This window comes from Triticum dicoccoides, chromosome 1B (assembly GCF_002162155.2).
Source record: "Triticum dicoccoides isolate Atlit2015 ecotype Zavitan chromosome 1B, WEW_v2.0, whole genome shotgun sequence".
Lineage (NCBI taxonomy): Eukaryota > Viridiplantae > Streptophyta > Magnoliopsida > Poales > Poaceae > Triticum > Triticum dicoccoides.
Genome location: NC_041381.1, coordinates 119,935,108 through 119,952,597, shown reverse-complemented (window position 1 = coordinate 119,952,597; position 17,490 = coordinate 119,935,108). Strand labels below are relative to the sequence as shown.

At 46.7% G+C, this 17,490-nt stretch overlaps 2 protein-coding genes across 2 annotated transcripts; one reads left to right on the top strand and one right to left on the bottom strand.

Annotated features, from left to right (window-relative positions):
* Positions 1 to 4,921: 4,921 nt before the first annotated feature.
* On the top strand, positions 4,922 to 10,454 carry LOC119322674 (dnaJ homolog subfamily B member 13-like). The gene is made up of 3 exons (XM_037596164.1): positions 4,922 to 5,201; positions 5,293 to 5,741; positions 9,810 to 10,454. Exons 1-3 carry the CDS (start codon positions 5,043 to 5,045, stop codon positions 10,243 to 10,245), a joined length of 1,044 nt encoding a protein of 347 aa, XP_037452061.1. The 5' UTR covers positions 4,922 to 5,042; the 3' UTR covers positions 10,246 to 10,454.
* Positions 10,455 to 11,486: 1,032 nt separating this feature from the next.
* On the bottom strand, positions 11,487 to 16,937 carry LOC119322665 (probable 2-oxoglutarate-dependent dioxygenase At3g111800). Its single transcript, XM_037596155.1, has 3 exons — positions 16,315 to 16,937; positions 15,873 to 16,209; positions 11,487 to 12,186 (listed from the first exon to the last, which is right to left on the bottom strand). The coding sequence occupies exons 1-3, from the start codon at positions 16,797 to 16,799 to the stop codon at positions 11,932 to 11,934; spliced, it is 1,077 nt and encodes a 358-aa protein (XP_037452052.1). The 5' UTR covers positions 16,800 to 16,937; the 3' UTR covers positions 11,487 to 11,931.
* Positions 16,938 to 17,490: the final 553 nt, after the last annotated feature.

Sequence of the window (17,490 nt, the reverse complement as noted above, 5' to 3'; positions counted from 1 at the left end):
CTCAAGACTCTTCATCTTACATTTTAGTGATCCAAGATCACATTGAGTCTATAGGAAAAGCCAATACTATCAAGGAGGGATGAGGTGTTGCTTAATGAGCCTCTTGCTTCATGTGCTTAGTGATATGCTCCAAAACCCTCAGCTACTTTCTCACATCCACAAATGACCTAAACCTAAAACCAAAATCGGCCATACCGATTCTTTCTATCCAGCGCCATCGAGTTTGGATGTCTTAGCCACTGCCACAAACCCTAGGCAAATCGGTCTTACCGATAGGGATCTCGGTCTCACCGAGATGGGATTGTAATCTCTCTGTGTATGTCCATTATCAAAATCGGTCTCACCGAGTTTGAGAAATCGGTACTACCGAGATTACAATGCAAACTCTCTGGTTAACTTATTACCAAAATCGGTCTCACCGAGTTTGAGTAATCGGTCCCACCGAGTTTGCCTGACCAACTCTCTGGTTAGCTAATTACCAAAATCGGTCTTACCGAGTTTGTGTAATCGGTCTCATCGAGATTATGTTATGCCCTAACCCTAACCATATCGGTCCTACCGGGTTGCATTTTCGGTCCCACCGAAAATCCTAACGGTCACTAGGTTTACTAAATCGGTCCGACCGAGTCTGTTGAATCGGTCCCACCGAGTTTGGTACATTGTGTGTAACAGTTAGATTTTGTGTGGAGGCTGTATATACCCCTCCACCTCCTCTTCATTCGTGGAGAGAGCCATCAGACTAAACCTACACTTCCAAGTTACCATTTCTGAGAGAGAACTACCTACGCATGTGTTGAGGCCAAGATATTCCATTCCTACCATATGAATCTTGATCTCTAGCCTTCCCCAAGTTGCTTTCCACTCAAATCTTGTTTCCACCAGATCCAAATCCTATGAGAGAGAGTTGAGTGTTGGGGAGACTATCATTTGAAGCACAAGAGCAAGGAGTTCGTCATCAACGCACCATTTGTTCCTTCTTGGAGAGTGGTGTCTCCTAGATTGGCTAGGTGTCACTTGGGAGCCTCCAACAAGATTGTGGAGTTGAACCAAGGAGTTTGTAAGGGTAAGGAGATCGCCTACTTCGTGAAGATCTACCGCTAGTGAGGCAAGTCCTTCGTGGGCGACGGCCATGGTGGGATAGACAAGGTTTCTTCTTCGTGGACCCTTCTTGGGTGGAGCCCTCCGTGGACTCATGCAACCGTTACCCTTCGTGGGTTAAAGTCTCCATCAACGTGGATGTATGATAGCACCACCTATCGGAACCACGCCAAAAACATCCGTGTCTCCAACTGCGTTTGAATCCTCCAAACCCCTTCCCTTTACATTCTTACAAGTTGCATGCTTTACTTTCCGCTGCTCATATACTCTTTGCATGCTTGCTTGCTATGTGTTGTGAATGTTAAAATTGTGCCTAAACTCCACTTAAACTTAAATTTGCTAAAAACTGCAACTTTGGTACTTAGTGTCTAATCACCCCCCCCCCTCTAGACACCTCTCCTCAAGGTCCTACAATCATGCATTATGTAACGAGTAAAGAGACTTGTCAGAACGAGATTGAACGAGGTATTGGGATACCGACGATCGAATCTCGGGGAAGTAACATACTGATGGACAAAGGGAATTGTATACGGGATTGATTGAATCCCCGACATCGTGGTTCATCTGATGAGATCATCATGGAACATGTGGGAGTCAACATGGGTATCCATATCCCACTGTTGGTTATTGGTCGGAGAGATGTCTTGGTCATGTCTGCATGATTCCCGAACCCATAGGGTCTACACACTTAAGGTTCGGTGACGCTAGAGTTGTTATGGGAATTAGTATGCGGTTACCAAATGTTGTCCGGATTCCCGGATGAGATCCCGGACATCACGAGGAGTTCCGGAATGGTCTAGAGATAAAGATTTATATATGGGAAGCCCTTATTCGGTCGCCGGAAGTGTTCGAGGGTTTATCGGTATTGTACCGGGACCACTGAAAGGGTTCTGGGGGTCCACTGGGAGGGTCCACCTGCCCCAAAGGGCCCTATGGGATGAATATGGTGGGCTGGGTGCCAAACCCTCCCTCCCCCAGGGCCCATGTGCCTAGGGTTGGGGGGAAACCCTAAAGGGGGTGCCCCCCTTGGCTTGGGGGGCAAGCCTCCCCCCTTTGGCCGCCGCCCCCCCTCTAGATGCATCTGAAGGGGGCCGCCCCCCTCTCCCTTGCCCCTATAAATAGTGGGGGGGGGGAGGGCTGCCACAACCTTTCCCCTGGCACAACCCCTCCCTCCCCAACACCTCCACCTCCTCCGTAGAGCTTGGCGAAGCCCTGCAAAAATACCACAAGCTCCACCACCATGCCGTCATGCTACCGGAGCTCTCCCTCAACTTCTCCTCTCTCCTTGCTGGATCAAGAAGGAGGAGATGTCCCCGGGCTCTAAGTGTGTTGAATGCGGAGGCGCCGTCCGTTCGACGCTAGATCGGATCTTCCGTGATTTGAGTCGCCGCGAGTACGACTCCATCATCCGCGTTCTAGTAACGCTTCTGCTTAGCGATCTTCAAAGGTATGAAGATGCACTCCCTCTCTCTCTTGTTGCTAGCATCTCCTAGATTGATCTTGGTGACACGTAGAATTTTTTTGAATTATTGCTACGTTCCCCAACAGTTGGAGCCGGGTGACTATTTGTAGTCGCAACCTTCCTAATGGGAAATGACCTAATTGGACATGTAGACCAGCCAATGCCCAAACGACACGTTTCCAACGGCCAGATTTTGAGCACAATGGTAACATTCCTTTTGGAGCAAGAAGTGCTATCTCCTTAGTCCGAAAGATATCTCCTGCAGCACCGAAGAACAACGTCTTCTACTAACAGGTAATAATTAGAATCATAAAGTGATTTCTCTCAGTCTTTCATAGGTTTCGGCTAAGCGTCACAGTGGACCTAAGATTCGAGAACCTATCCCCCTCTTAATAGTACGGAGGTCCTACGACTCAAAAGAGAAAAACAAAAGAATAGCAAAATAAATGCTACATCTTCACTTCGCCATCAATCTCCTCGATAGCAGTCATTTTTCCTCGAACACTCTGAATAGATAATGCTTCATGTCAGCAATTTTTTTAAGGGGTCAACTCCTTCGGTAGAATCTTCTCGCATACATGTCCTCACGAGATGTAGCTCATCCTTGCAGCACAGATATTCTTCGGTGAAGTTCCTCGAACTTAACACTGAATACATCATTCTCCTCGGGCTTGCATGGACTATTTCTCTCTATGTGCACTAGCAAACAAATCAGTCCATGTCCGTTTCTGCAACAATCTCCAAACAAAAAGGGGCAAAACATTGCACTAACAAGATTCCTCTCCCCGGAGCCACGAACGGACTTCGGATCAGGGCTCTCGACGAAGAACATGAGGTGGCGGTGGCTCCGTATCATAAAAAGCGATGAAATTTTTTCTTTGAATTTTTTCTCGGGAGGATGAAATATATAGCGCTGGAATTAGGTCAGACGGAAGCCTAGTGGCCCACAAGCCTGGATGGCGCAACCTAGGGGTGGCCGTGCCCTCGTCTTGTGGGCCCTAGGTGGCCTCCCTTTGGTAACACTTTGCTCTATTATTATTTATTTATTCTAAAATAATTCTCCGTAAAGTTTCTTCCAATTTCGAGAACCTTTTATTTTTGCAAAAAAACAACACCAAGGTAGTTCTACTAAAAACTGCGTCAGTCCGGATTAGTTTCACTCGAATCATGCTAATTAGGGGGCAAAACAAGAGCAAAAGTGTTTGGAAAATTAGATACAATGGAGACGTATCAGTGACTGAAACACCGCTCATAAATACCCCCCCCCCATTTTTGTTGAGATGCTTACTATTGGGATACTTACATGAAGGTGCTACAATACCATGTGTATCTTGCGTATGTTATGTGCCTAATGGGAAGATGTGCTAATTGAAACTAAAAGAACAAAATAAGAAATTGCATATCTGATGGATGGCTACTTAAAAAAGATAAGTGTTGCACTAGTGCACGGGTCTTTGGGGGCTTAACACGATAATTTCCCGACTGTCTACTACAACAAGGTTTGCCCGACTCCTTTGAGGGACAGACGATGACAGCGACGCATTTTCCGCTCACTCTAGTGCGTGTAGTCGTCGCTAGGCGATTCATGGATCAAGTTGTAATTTTTGTTACCTCTAGTGTTCTTTCTACTGCCATGATTGACGAATAGATTGAAAATTTCTCTCACAAAAAAAAGTGCATGTTGCATGAAATATCATTGTTGAAAAAATACATAAGCTCTAGAAAAACCGCAATAAAATATAAAGACGGAAATTTGACAACCATAAAGGCCGGTAAGAGAGAGAAAAAGCTACATACGAATGGACAACGGATATCAGCTCTCAATTAGCAATTAAGAAATAAAATTTAGCATTATTCTATGGAACTACTCAAAGTCAAACTATTGACAACTTTATTAAATTAAGTCCATAGTCCACAATTCTAGGTGGATAGAGAAATAAAGTCTCAAAACCAACCGGAGAAATATATCAAGCGACGATAAAAGCAAAATTTATTATCTAGAAATCTCTACGAATTACGGGCATCACCTGGCACAACTTGTTACAATTAAAATTGAGAAACACAAAGTTAGATCATTTCAGTAGATAACAAGATAATGCTGGACCCAAAATCCCTTTTAGCCGTAAAATATATATAAGTAATACTAGCTATGAATAATTACTATTTTCTCGAATATTCTTATGCACACGTACTAAATACTTAAATACAGACAAGATGCTTAAGCTTTGTTTGAGAATATATATACATGATTCGATATAGCAAGAATTATATGTCGCTCCAACAACAAATAGAACAAGAAGAGTCCCTCACCCAAAATAATGACACAACAAAAAGAGAAAAGCCCAAAACAAACCCCATCTCATCAAGGACGAATAGAGGGGAAGCAAAACCCTCGTCCTCCCCCTCCCTGTCGTCCGCAACCAGCCAAAGCCAATCCCAAGTTGGGAGCCGGAACCACCTGCCGCATCAGCCGTCGCCGTCGATGGAGGCGGACTACTACAAGGTGCTCGGCGTCGGCCGCGGCGCCACCGACGACGAGCTCAAGAAGGCCTACCGCCGCCTCGTCATGAAGTACCACCCGGACAAGAACCCCTCCCCGCAGGCCGACACCCTCTTCAAGCAGGTCTCCGTGGCCTACGACGTACGTCCCTCCCTCCCTCCATTGCCGCCGTCGCCGCCGCCAAGAACCCTCTGAATCTGTCGCCTTACGGTCTCTCTCCATCTCCTCGCAGGTACTCAGCGACCCGGATAAGCGCGCCATCTACGACCAGTACGGCGAGGAGGGGATCAAGGCGGGCGTCGCCCCGCCCTCCCCCTCCGCCGCGCCCGCGCACGCGCACGCCCACGGCTTCGGCGGCGGCAGCGGTCCCGGGTTCCGCTTCCATCCGAGGAGCGCCGACGAGATCTTCCAGGAGATGTTCGGGGGTTCGTTCTTCGGGCAGGGGCCGCGCAGCCCCTGGAGCGGAGGCAGCGCTCCGCAGTCTGTCCCGGGATGCGCCGCCAACGCTGCCGCCGCCGCCGCCGCGGCCGCAGGATTCTCTCCCGGGTCAGGGGAGGCGTCCGGGGGGTCGGCGAGGAAGGGAGCGGCGATCGAGCGGCAGCTAGCGTGCAGCCTGAAAGACCTGCACAAGGGCGCCACCAAGAAGATGAAGATCTCCAGGGATGTCCTCGACTCCGTCGGGTGAGATGGATTCTTTTGCTCTTTCATTCTCTACTCTTGTTTCTGGACTAAATTAATCGGATTTATTGGTAATTCGTTTTCAAGCATAGCATTGTTGTGATATGATAATTGATTTCAGTCTGATAGTGGTAGCAACGTTCTTGCCTCTTGGTATGTTTCTTTTCCATGCAATTTGATATGCCTGTGTTGACTAGAGGAAAGTCTGTGCCTTTGTGCGGTAGCTCTTTCTGTCACCGGCTGACTGTCAGGATCACTGCTATTTCTAAATAGTCGATTGATCGAAGAAAATAAGGGCAGCAAAAAATAAGGACCTAAGAAGGAACGGTTGAGAAGGGAGGAATTTGATAGACATGTTGGATAAGAGTAGAGGAGAGAGGGTGGGAGATTCAGAGCAACGCTAGCAACGGTTGTTTAACTTGTTTGTTTTCTCTTATGCTAAAGCACTACATATTCTGAGCTGTACATACCAACTAAAAACTGACATGTCATGTAAATCATAGACGGACCTTAGTGTGGGCCGATCCATGATGCTCCTGTTGGAATGTAGCCAATGTTTAGGATATCAGTAACCGGTCGGTCAGGGGGTGAGTGGAAATTAATCGGTGAATCGGCCTATTAACTGAATTTATCGGTAGGTTTAACTAGGGCCATATCTATATATCCTAGGCTACATAGCAACATGCAGGTACTAAAAAAAACATAGCAACATGCAGTGTACTAGATGTCTAGATATGTTATTGTACACACTAGTAGCAGCACAACAACATACATACACATCATTACCAGGAGAGAGGAGGCTCCTGGAGGAGGGGGGAGGCGCGGGCTTGCTGACTTCACCGGTGGCTACTTGGGATGGAGGCGGCTGCTCCTCTAGGACAAGGATGGGAACATAAACACCTAGATCGCGGGGTGGCTGGGAGAGGGGAGGGAAACGGGCTACATTTTGGGCCAGATAAGCTATGTACCTCCTCTGGCAGTTAATCGGGTCACCTGATAATTCGGCCTTTTATTGGCTGTCAGACCGATAAATCGGTTGGACCATTTAATGAGCCAATTAGGGGTTATTCGATTTGGTGAGGTGCCGATTAGCAGTTAACTTAAATATCGCCCCTTATTTTGAACGGTGAATGTAGGCTCTCAGTACTTCCCCCTACTTATTATGAAGTTGTATATTTATACTTTGACAATGACCTAGATGCCCGAAAAAAGCATGAGCTCTAGGCTCTAGCTCTTATTGGTGTGGTTTCTAATTGGGCAGTTTAGACTTCTGTAACTAACTTTAAGTTTGAGCTGCGCATGGCACACATGATTTCCTTGGAGTGGGCAATATGCTTTCGTTAAGACATTGAGATGCTTATGTGGCTCATACTTATTTCTCAATTTGCCTCGAAGAATTTATTCATTGTGCACTGCTTATATCACTAATTTTTCAATGTACTACCTCTGTACCAAAATATAAGACGTTTTTGCAGTTCAAATTGAACTGCAAAAACATCTTATATTTTGATATGGAGGGTACTAGATTAATCCGATCTATGTGCAACCAAACACGATGTCTATGTCTTCTAGTAATATGATACCTTGTCTTAAATAAAATCATAAATTCTACTTTGACAACCTTTCCAGTTTTAGAACAAATCCTCCTTTTAGGCACTTGGGGGTATTGCAGAAAGCCAGAAACGATTTAGCCTATAAATAAGTCAATTGATAGTGTTATAGCTCTATAGCGTTTACTGGTACCTGCACGTATCCTTATGTGCCTTTCTGTTTCCATTATAGCGTTTCTCATTACCTAATGTATTTGCTCATAAATAAAAAGGTCATTACCACCTTCCCGCCTAAAGATCCAACATGGAGACCGTTTGAGGATGGATTTTTTTTATGTTCATAGCTCATTATTATTATTGCTGCAATTATGGATTCTCTTAAAAAAACGAGTTTGGAGGGTTTTACCTTTAGAATCCCATAAGCGAAAATGCATGGCGGGGGCATAATGAGCTTCTTTAATAAGCTCTCCAGTTCACAAATAAGTAAAGTTTTAGACAGTTACATGGTTTTTCAGGATGTACTAACTTCGGCCACTTATTTCTAGTAGTGTTATGTATAAAACAGAATAAAATTATATACTCAGGAAAGTACTTATAGAGACAAATCTATGAGTATCGTTTTGAAGTTTATAATCCAACATTTTAAATGATATTAAAAGTTAAAAAAAATGAATGTTTGAACTAAGATATGTCGAGAACATCACTTTTTCGTGAACTGGAGGGAACAATAGGCTAAGCTCTCAACCTTCAGTGAGTTCAGTCATAAGCCCAGATCCTACTCCGTACAACAGATATCACAGCTGTTAGGGCTCTGACATTGGGTATAGTTACGTAATTGGGCTTCTACTGTTTGAGAGTGATTTAGTAAAGATCATCAGAGTTAGACAGTTTGTTTTAACTCAGAACTCAGAATAGTTATACTATGGTGTAGTGTTTATTTTCTGAAGTGTTTGTGTAAAATGGTTCATTACAACAGTGCCCTTTTTGTGCTGCATTTGGCATCGAGGTGGACTGTGATAATCCAGCTTTTGCCTATTTTTCTGTCTGGCTTACCAACTTTATTTAGCTTCCGTGGCTATTATTTCACAGCAGATTATATAAAACTAGATGATACCCCGCGCATTGCGGCGGGAACTGGTTGCAATGTATTCACCTCGACAGGTATTATAGTCATATAACGTGGTCAACGTCCATTGACCTGACGGTAACGGTGAAAAATGGCTTTTTTGAGCACGTGGCTAATGGAGCAGTGGCATTTTTTAGCAGTGAAAAAATTTAGTGGCAAAACTGAGTAGTGTAGCACAACCGATGGCAAAACTGATAAAACCCTATATTCCATGGAGCATAAATATGTGAATTAATAATATCATGTGATTATTGTATAGTGTAAATTTTTTTATTCATAGTTGTGTGTAGATATTTTTTCATGTATGCATGGTTGCATGTGCATTAAGTATGCTGGTTGGGTGAAGTGTGCAATTAAGAAAGAGAGTAGTAATTGATGAGGTGGCATGTGTGGTTAGGTGGCATATGTGCATGTTGAGATAAATAGAATAATGGGTATCAACTTCTTACTTTTATAGGATAAGTTCAGCACAATACATTTAAGCAAACCGCAAACAAGTGTGGGTTTCTGCCATGCAGGTTGAGTCTTTGACGTATACACACCTATGCGAGAACATGAACTATGACATGTCAATCATTTTGAGTTGAAGCGACCAGGTCATGTCTTTGATGTAACATATATATTTTTGACACATATTGAAGGACAGTAGGTGGGTTTCTTTGCTCTAATGAACATATGTATGACAAGTTGGTTTCTGGGTTCCTCACGGAAAAACAATCGGTATCTGGATAAGTATAATTGTTTCAAGGAAGGCCAAATATGAGTTGTTGATCACCCAACCTATTATTTTCAAGGAAGTTTTCTAGAAACACCGATTACAACATAGATGCACACACTCACACACCACACACATGGAGTAAAAATGCTGCCAATGCATGAGAATTGCTACTTGTATATAGGTCCACTCTGCACCAGTTTACCTAGCACATTTAGTTAGCAGGATGGTATGTAGCAATTGTTTGAAGTTGCCTATCCTTGTATGCTTTGCTTGCACTTCCTCCCCAGTTAATCGATGTGGACGCAGAGGGATTGATGGTGAACCAGTTCTTCTAAAAGGTGTGAAAAAGGAAACAGATACATGGTACTACAGAAAACTGCAACTTAACAAATTGTACAGATGCAGCTTGTTTTCCTTTGTTAAGGTATTCTGGAGTGATGCATAACTTCAGTATAGCTTCGCCTATTTGTGATTGGTGATTATAGCAGACAGTATTTGTGATTCTAGGGTATTCATTTATGACACACTGCATGGATAAGGCTTCCTATTTCTATATGTCAAGTTGGTATGATGCCCTAGAGTTGCTAAAGCTTTAATTTCCAGACAAAAAAGAAAGGATCTCATTATTTACATATCTTTCTTTTTATGAAAACATATGTTGATGTTCCTTTCTGCAGGAAACCAATGAGTGTGGAGGAGATCTTAACAATTGATATCAAGCCTGGATGGAAGAAGGGCACAAAGATCACCTTTCCTGAGAAAGGCAACGAGACCCGTAACGTGATACCATCAGATCTTGTGTTCATAATAGAAGAACGGGCACACCCGAAATTCAAGAGAGACGGGAACGACCTTGTTTACACGCATAAGATCTCCCTCGTGGATGCATTGACTGGCTGTGCAGTCCAACTGACAACTCTGGATGGGCGAAGTTTAACCGTTCCCGTGAAGTCTGTCATCAGTCCCACCTACGAAGAAGTCGTGCAGGGCGAAGGGATGCCGATCACAAGGGAGCCGTCTAAGAAAGGGAACCTAAGGATCAAGTTTCAGATCAAGTTTCCAACTGCTCTAACAGCTGACCAGAAGGCAGGGGTCCAGCAACTTCTGTCTTAGCTGTTCGTACAATGTGAGTCCGCGTTCTTTTCCTTTTGTCGAGCAGCAGAATTTGCTGAATGTACGATCACTATTTCGTGCTAGTGTAAAGCGCATGCTTTCCGTACTATTTCCAGCTTGACTCTTGATTGCTAAAATGCTAACTGCTGACATGCTAGCAGCTGTTCGCCTAGTGGATCTGCCTTCCTTTTAGAAGTTAACAGTATTAATCAGATTCTTAGTTTCACATTTGCTAGGGGATGCGATAGTTCCTCTATCATTTCCCAGTCTTCTTGGCATATTTTTTTCTAGAAAATTACCATGTTTCTTCGGTAGAATCAGGCACTAACTGACTATGTTCTGAGTGAAATGCGTACTGATCTATATGGGTGAAACTTGACACTGAGGTTTCGTCCAGTTCAACAAGATTCCTTAACTAGGTCTTGGTGCCGTTCTTCTGCATGGAGTGGGATGTCTCTCATCATCATTTGATTTTCCTGCTACCTTAGTTTTGGTATAATATGCTGTTTCCAATGATCGCCCGATATGATAGACACGGGCCTCGTTGGCGATCATTGTCAGTGCAGGATGTCCTGTTGATAAGCGATGATTTCATGGTGTGTTTTCCTTTTCCATCAGGTAACACTTCAACGAAATGGATTTTTTTTTTCTTTGTTTTGTATCAGATGATTGCTATCGGTAGCGGGACCGCCAGATCTGGGGAGAGAAAAGAGCATGTGTTGGACTGGAACGTTGTCGGGGGGCATATTTTGCTTTCCCATTGTGCTTGCCAAGCGATTCTTTTTCTCATCCTAATCATTCTGAAAAGTACACCTTTGGACGAGCTGCGGCGCGGCATCGGCCAAGAAAGAGGAAGACGATTGCCGGAATGTTGTTCCAGGGGTTTGAACAAGTGGGGTGGGATAAAAAAAGATGTGATTGCTGTACGCACATGTCGTTGACAAACGCTGGGACTAGGAGCGATGGGCGATCTATCTTGTTCACGTGCATGCGATAGAGATGGGGCATTTTTGTGTCTTCAATCGACTGGATTGCATCTCGGCGAATTCAGTCCACGATTTTTCCTCGCCGCTATTCATTGTTTGGGCTTTCATTTCAGAAAAAAAAAAGGAGAAAGTGCCACCGGCGTCTGCGTTCCAGAAAAGTACACGTTTGGGCGAGCTGCGGGTGCGGCATCGGCCAAGAAGAAGGAAGACGATTGCCGGCATGTGTTGTTCCAAGGGATTTTTGAATGGGCTGCCAACACCAGGAACATGTCCTTCCTGCAGCCCGTATTCATTCTTTTCTTTTTCCAGCATAAGATGCGATCGATGCACCACGCGCATGTCTTTGACAAAACGCTTTAGGAGCGATGGTGTTCACGTGCATGTGATGGAGACCGGGAATATTTTGTTTCTCGCATCAACTGGACGGATCGATGCGTCTCGGCAAGTTCTTTCCTCCTCATCGCTATCCATCATCTTTTGGACTTCCATTTCTCCTTTTTTTTATATTATTTATTTATTTCGAAAAGGAGAAAGTGCCACCGGCGTCTGCGTTCCAGAAACTGCTAGTAGTACAAACATCGCACCGCATCTCCTCGTTTGGAGATGTATACCGTTCTAATTGAACGCTCACCACCAGCTAGACATTTTTATTATTGGAGGCTCCGTCATGCAGGTGGATATATCACCATCATCACCATCATCATCTGTCGCCATGGGCCTTGAGCGACTCGACCTGGCTCTTCCCGCGGGGGCCCTTCCGCCGGATGTAGAGGCGGTACTCGTCGAAGGTCGTGGGCTTGTACAGCGCCGGCGCCCCCGGCGACACCAGCTCCGCCATGGGCGCCAGCGGCAGGTCGCTCCTCGGGTTGTAGAACATGGCCACCGACAGCCGCTCCGCGTCCGCGTTCACCATCACCCGGTGCTCCACGCTCCGGTACGTCGCGTTCGTCAGCACCTGTGTTGCATTACACCTTCACTATCAGTATAAATCAAATCTATTTCGAATATATATATATATTATAAATAAATCAATAAAAGAGCATAAATAGATCGAATTTTTCAGTGAGATTACGGTGTACTGGCCTTGAAGGCGGGAATAAAGATCGGTGTACTGGCCTGGCAATGGAACAGTAAACAGGCGTGGTCCTTGGGCTGGTTGGTTGGTCGAGCCAGCGGGCAGCGGCATGTGACAAACGTGCAGTTCTTTCGTCTGCTGACCGAAATAAACCAGCAGAGGACAGCAGATGGGCAGTGGCGTCCGTGCGTTGCACCAGCAGAGCAGAGCACCGCATGCAGATTGCAGGGATCCTCGGACAGCTAGCGAGGCTGGCTGGCTGGACCCCACCATATGCTGCGCTGGTGGCCAGTGGATCAAGGTCAGATCTGAGGGGACAAATGGCACGTGGTTTTGCATTTATCACTTTGCCCTAGTATTTTCTCGCTTTATCGTTCCCTGCACTGCACGATCCGTCCGGCCTTCATTGCCGCCACCTTCTTAATAGATGTCATCGATCGGTCCTCACCCATGTGGGAGATGTTTCTATCTATATACAACCTATGGATGTCATCCACCCATGGTTTTTTTCTTTCTTTCAAAAACAACATTATATTTATTATATTTTATCAAAATCAACCTAGTACGAATGTGATCCAGCCATATCTAAGTTCTGATTTCTACAGTCCACCGTATCTAAGTTTGATCCACGGAACTTAAATGAAACTGGTATGGATTGTCTGAGTTTCACCGGCATGCACGGATCTCGATGTAGGACCGCGCGCAGGCAAAATCCTGGCTACATCCGGCCCGGTTCGTTCGGATTCGTTTTCTTGAATACATATGCCAGCATCTAAGCCGAGCGAGAGGGCCGTTTGATGCCTCCTCTCGTAGCGATGGACCACGGTAGTACTACGTAGCGCGTGGCTCAACTGTGCATGGCACGTACAGCACCATCATCCAACACGAGGCAGTAAAACGCATGCACAACGAGACGAGATGTGTCGTACGTCGTCCTGTATCCACATCTTGGACCAGCCAGCCAACTCGGTCGGTCGGTCGGTCGGGCCATCCGGCCGGTTTTAGCAACACCGTATCAACTAATCGAGCATGGCCTCTTTTTAATTAATGGGGTTTCAAATCAAAGGAAGAGAGATAACAAAAGGTGCCGCTGCTCCGGCATGTCGCGTCAAGATCGAATTACGGCAGGAAAGCATGGGAAAATCGAATCAGCGGTGAGTGAGTCGGTACGTCAAGATCAGGTTAAATATTATACAGACTAAATAAATAATTGCGAGTACGTTGCTGCCCACATCACATGACTGCACGTTGGTGCATGCCTAATCAGGAATACCGTCCCATAGTGCGCGCTGCTGCTGACTCCGCCTCGTGATCGGTACCCTACGTACCCTCTCTTTCCTCCTCTCGATGGGGGCGGGAATCTACGCATTCATTTCGACCGATCTGCTTACACAAACTAATCAAGTAACCCCGCGTGCGTAACCACTAATCTCTCCTCATTAACTCCGTGCCACATAAGCATATATACTTCCTCCATTCCCTTAGGCTGGTTGTAATGGATAGTATCATAAGTTAGTATCATGCATATGATACTAGTCTATGATACTACCTTCCTAATGCATAATATCATATGGTAGTATCATATATGACTTTATTTATTGTCATGCATGACACATACTACTGCAGCATTTATTATGATACAATATCATGATATGATACTCAACCCTCTCTTACTTCATTTAATTCTATGCCATCTCATCAAAGTTGTCTAGTTGGCATGCATGATACTAGCTATGATACTCCCATTACAACCAGCCTTATACAAGGCCACAAACTCATATTACAGGTATCAAGAAACTTAATGACTACTTTTCAAGTCAACTTTTCTTTTTGTTAATCGAGATCATTAATACGCCATAAGCATGCAATGAATGAATGAGAAGGAAGTAGTAGCTAAGTGTCATTATGACTACATGCATGTAAGTATTAAATAGTTGCTAGTATGAGAAGCATCATTAATTTTTGCCTCGATTATTGTTGATGGCCTTATATTGATGCAAAATGTATTTTTGATAGTGACCTTGTATAAGGGAATTGAGGAAGTATCTTGGATGCGTTATGTTACTACCTAAGTTACCGCACTATGGCTAGCCTTATAAATACATGTATTTTATCGATTTTTAGGACAAATATTTCCAGACGGAGGGAGTACTTCACTACTTTATTACACCTACAAATTGCTCAATTACTTGTTACTCCTAGGACTGTTCGTTCCAAATTGCTCCACAAGTATTTTTTTACGACTCATCCCGTCTCATATAAGAGTGTTAGCGTTTTTTACCCCAAGGAGGAGCATGATCTGGCCGGGTGTGATGTCAGGCTAGCAAAAGTCGTACTGCATGATTATTCCCACGTGGAAAATATCCAAGCTGATCGGATAGCACAGCTAGCCGGTGCAGGTGACGCTTGACCGTCGGATGGATCCAACCTGCAGCTAACTAACGCACGTCGTCGCGCGGCACACCAAAGCATGCATACGTCCGCACAACATGTGTGTGTGCTCATCTGTATATACCGGCAGCGACGCAGAGCACGTGGAAGCACGTGTCCATGCACAACACAGCCAAAACTCGATATATTTTACAACAACGCGACGCAGGAAGTTGACCCCGGAACTTAGATCCCGCTAACACCTGACGACGATCTCACATGATTTTTAACATTTTCTTTTAGTACCATGCCAACATTAATTTCCTCATACGCGCGTATTGATTTTAGCGGCTGACCGGTGGGTGACGGGCCCGCGCATCAGCCAGCGCCGTGGAGGCGCTGCCGTATGTGTACGTGCTCTGCATACGTGGCGTGGACATCTCCCTTTCGCCACGCACGGCGATGTAGATATGGGAGGATAACGGCAAAATGCGCACGTGCTTGAAATGGACACGTGATGCAACCCTGACCTGCCACTCCTACCCTGGCCTAGCGAGAGACTCGGGCACAGTAATAGGAGCACCGCTACCACGACGTTGTAACGGAGATACGCGTGATAACGTATAGCTAGCGCTGTAATGGCGATGGGCGTCGACTGGGGCCATCCCGCCCGCCCGTTTCCGATCGCCATGAGAGCATCTCCAGCCGTTGAAAGCCGACTGGGGTGACCGACGTAAGTTTGGCGCGACTTCGTTTCCAGTCGTCGCCCATCAGATCGCCGCGAGTTCAGCGAAATTACATACAAACTTGTGCAAACTCGGCGATCTAGTACGAAGCGGCGTCTCGCTGACTCGGTGGCTCCATCTTCGTTCGCGCCAAAATCGCGTCCCCCTGGCGCCATCAGGAGCTCTCCAGTGCGTCGAGTTCGGCATGGGTCCACTGGCACAAAAAATCGTTTAGGGGGTCGTGTTGGGGCTCGGCGGGAGATACTCTGACCACAATTTTTCGGCTGGGATGGGCACTCGCAGGCTCGTGGCCACCGCACGTGACTAACAACCGGCCGCTAAAATCGCAGAGAAAACAAAAAGGTTTGTTCTAGCAACAAATAAAGTAAAATAAAAGCGGCATGCATGTGTGCAACATGCATGGTGGTGTGTGCATGTGTGTGCGCGTGCTCAGTTTTTAGCTGTTGGTACCTGGATCTGGTCCCCGACGTTGACGATGAAGGCGTCGGCGATGGGATCGACGGTGACCCACTCGCCGCCGCGGCCGCGCACCTGAAGGCCCCTCACGCGCTCGTCGGCGAGGAGCACCGTCATGCCCCCGGGGTCCGAGTGCGACGACAGCCCCAGCGTCAGCTCCGGCTGCGGGCACCGCGGGTAGTAGTTCACCCGCACGCACACCCCGGCGCCCTCCGCCCCGCCGAACTCCTCCTGCAGCCTCCCCGGCTTGATGCCCAGCCCCGCCGACATCGCCGCCATCAGCCGCTCGCACAGCGAGGCCACCTCCCTCCCGTACTCCTCCGTCGCGTCCCTGACGACCCGCCAAAAGTAATGGAGGTTAAGCACACTTGCACCGGCGGGCTTGGCTGACTAGAGTGTGACGGTACGGATGTATGTACGGACGGGCGTGGATTACCGGAGGTCGGGAGGGAGGTGGGGCCACTTGTCGGCGGCGGAGAGGCTGCTGGGTGGGCGGAGGTGGAGGAAGTAGTAGTCGCCCCAGTCCAGGACGGCGCCCTTCTCCACGCCGAGCCGGCTGCCGTACCCTTCGTAGGTCGCCGGCGAGTTGGCGTACCTCTGCTTGGCCTCCACGGGGAGGCGGAAGAACCCGCGCCACGCGGCGCGCGCGCGGCGGAGGAGCTCACGCGGCACGCCGTGGTTCACGGCCTGGAAGAAGCCCCACTCCCGGCAAGCCTCCGACACCGCCCGCGCCGTCGCCGCGCTCCCGTCCAGCGACGACAGGTCGACCACGGGGATGCTCACGCTGCCGCTGGTGGTGCTGTTGTTGACGGACGGGCGGTCGTGCACCGGCTTCACGTAGCGGTCCGGGATGGTGGCCGCGCCGCTCTCCGACAGCGACTGCACCCGCACCACCGGCTCCGGCCAACCTGCGGCTTCCATTGGGCGCCACCGGCTAAGCAGCTCGATCGTCGCTGCAATGCCGCTCGGCCTTCTCGTCGTACTCGTGGTGCCCGGGTTCGCTTGTATATATAGGGTCGATCGCTAGCTATACCTTTTTCTGCTGTTTGTCTTCGTGTGCTTTGGTTTCAGCTACAAATTCGTTAGGTGGCAGTTGAGATTAATCTGTTCGTTAATCAGTTGGGTTAGTTACATATACTCGCTTCATTCCATAATATAAGACTTTTTTTGACACACAGTCTAGTGTCAAAAAACATTTTAGATTATGAGACTCAGAGAGTAGTTTACATGCACCCGCAACAACAAAAAGACAAGAAATACAAACATAAAGCACTTTATGCAAGTGTTGCTGATCGGCGTGGAAGCCGGGGAGTAATAACATGACGTAACCCAAAATATATTTTTTGAGAGCTAACCCAAAATAATTGCTTACATAACTAATCTCTAAAAGGTCTAATATTTAGGAACGAAGGGGTAGTATTTAATGAGTAGAGAGTTGTTTATTATAACATAATATGTTACTTTAACATAACGCTGTCACGACCTCGGGTCGACCACAGTTCGCCCGCGGTGAGGTAGCTACAGAGAGGAGGAGAGGGGTGCGGCCATGGCGACGTAGAGGAGGGGAAAGACACTAGGAGAGAATAAGAGTAGAGAGGAGCAAGACGAGAGG

Excerpts from the sequence above, each read along its gene's own strand:
- LOC119322674 (XM_037596164.1), top strand. The coding sequence starts at position 5,043 with ATGGAGGCGGACTACTACAAGGTGCTCGGCGTCGGCCGCGGCGCCACC. Across the intron at positions 5,202-5,292 it reads AGGTCTCCGTGGCCTACGAC|GTACTCAGCGACCCGGATAA; the intron begins GTACGTCCCTCC and ends ATCTCCTCGCAG. Across the intron at positions 5,742-9,809 it reads GATGTCCTCGACTCCGTCGG|GAAACCAATGAGTGTGGAGG; the intron begins GTGAGATGGATT and ends TCCTTTCTGCAG.
- LOC119322665 (XM_037596155.1), bottom strand. The coding sequence starts at position 16,799 with ATGGAAGCCGCAGGTTGGCCGGAGCCGGTGGTGCGGGTGCAGTCGCTG. Across the intron at positions 16,210-16,314 it reads CACCTCCCTCCCGACCTCCG|GGACGCGACGGAGGAGTACG; the intron begins GTAATCCACGCC and ends GCGGGTCGTCAG. Across the intron at positions 12,187-15,872 it reads ACGTCGGGGACCAGATCCAG|GTGCTGACGAACGCGACGTA; the intron begins GTACCAACAGCT and ends AATGCAACACAG.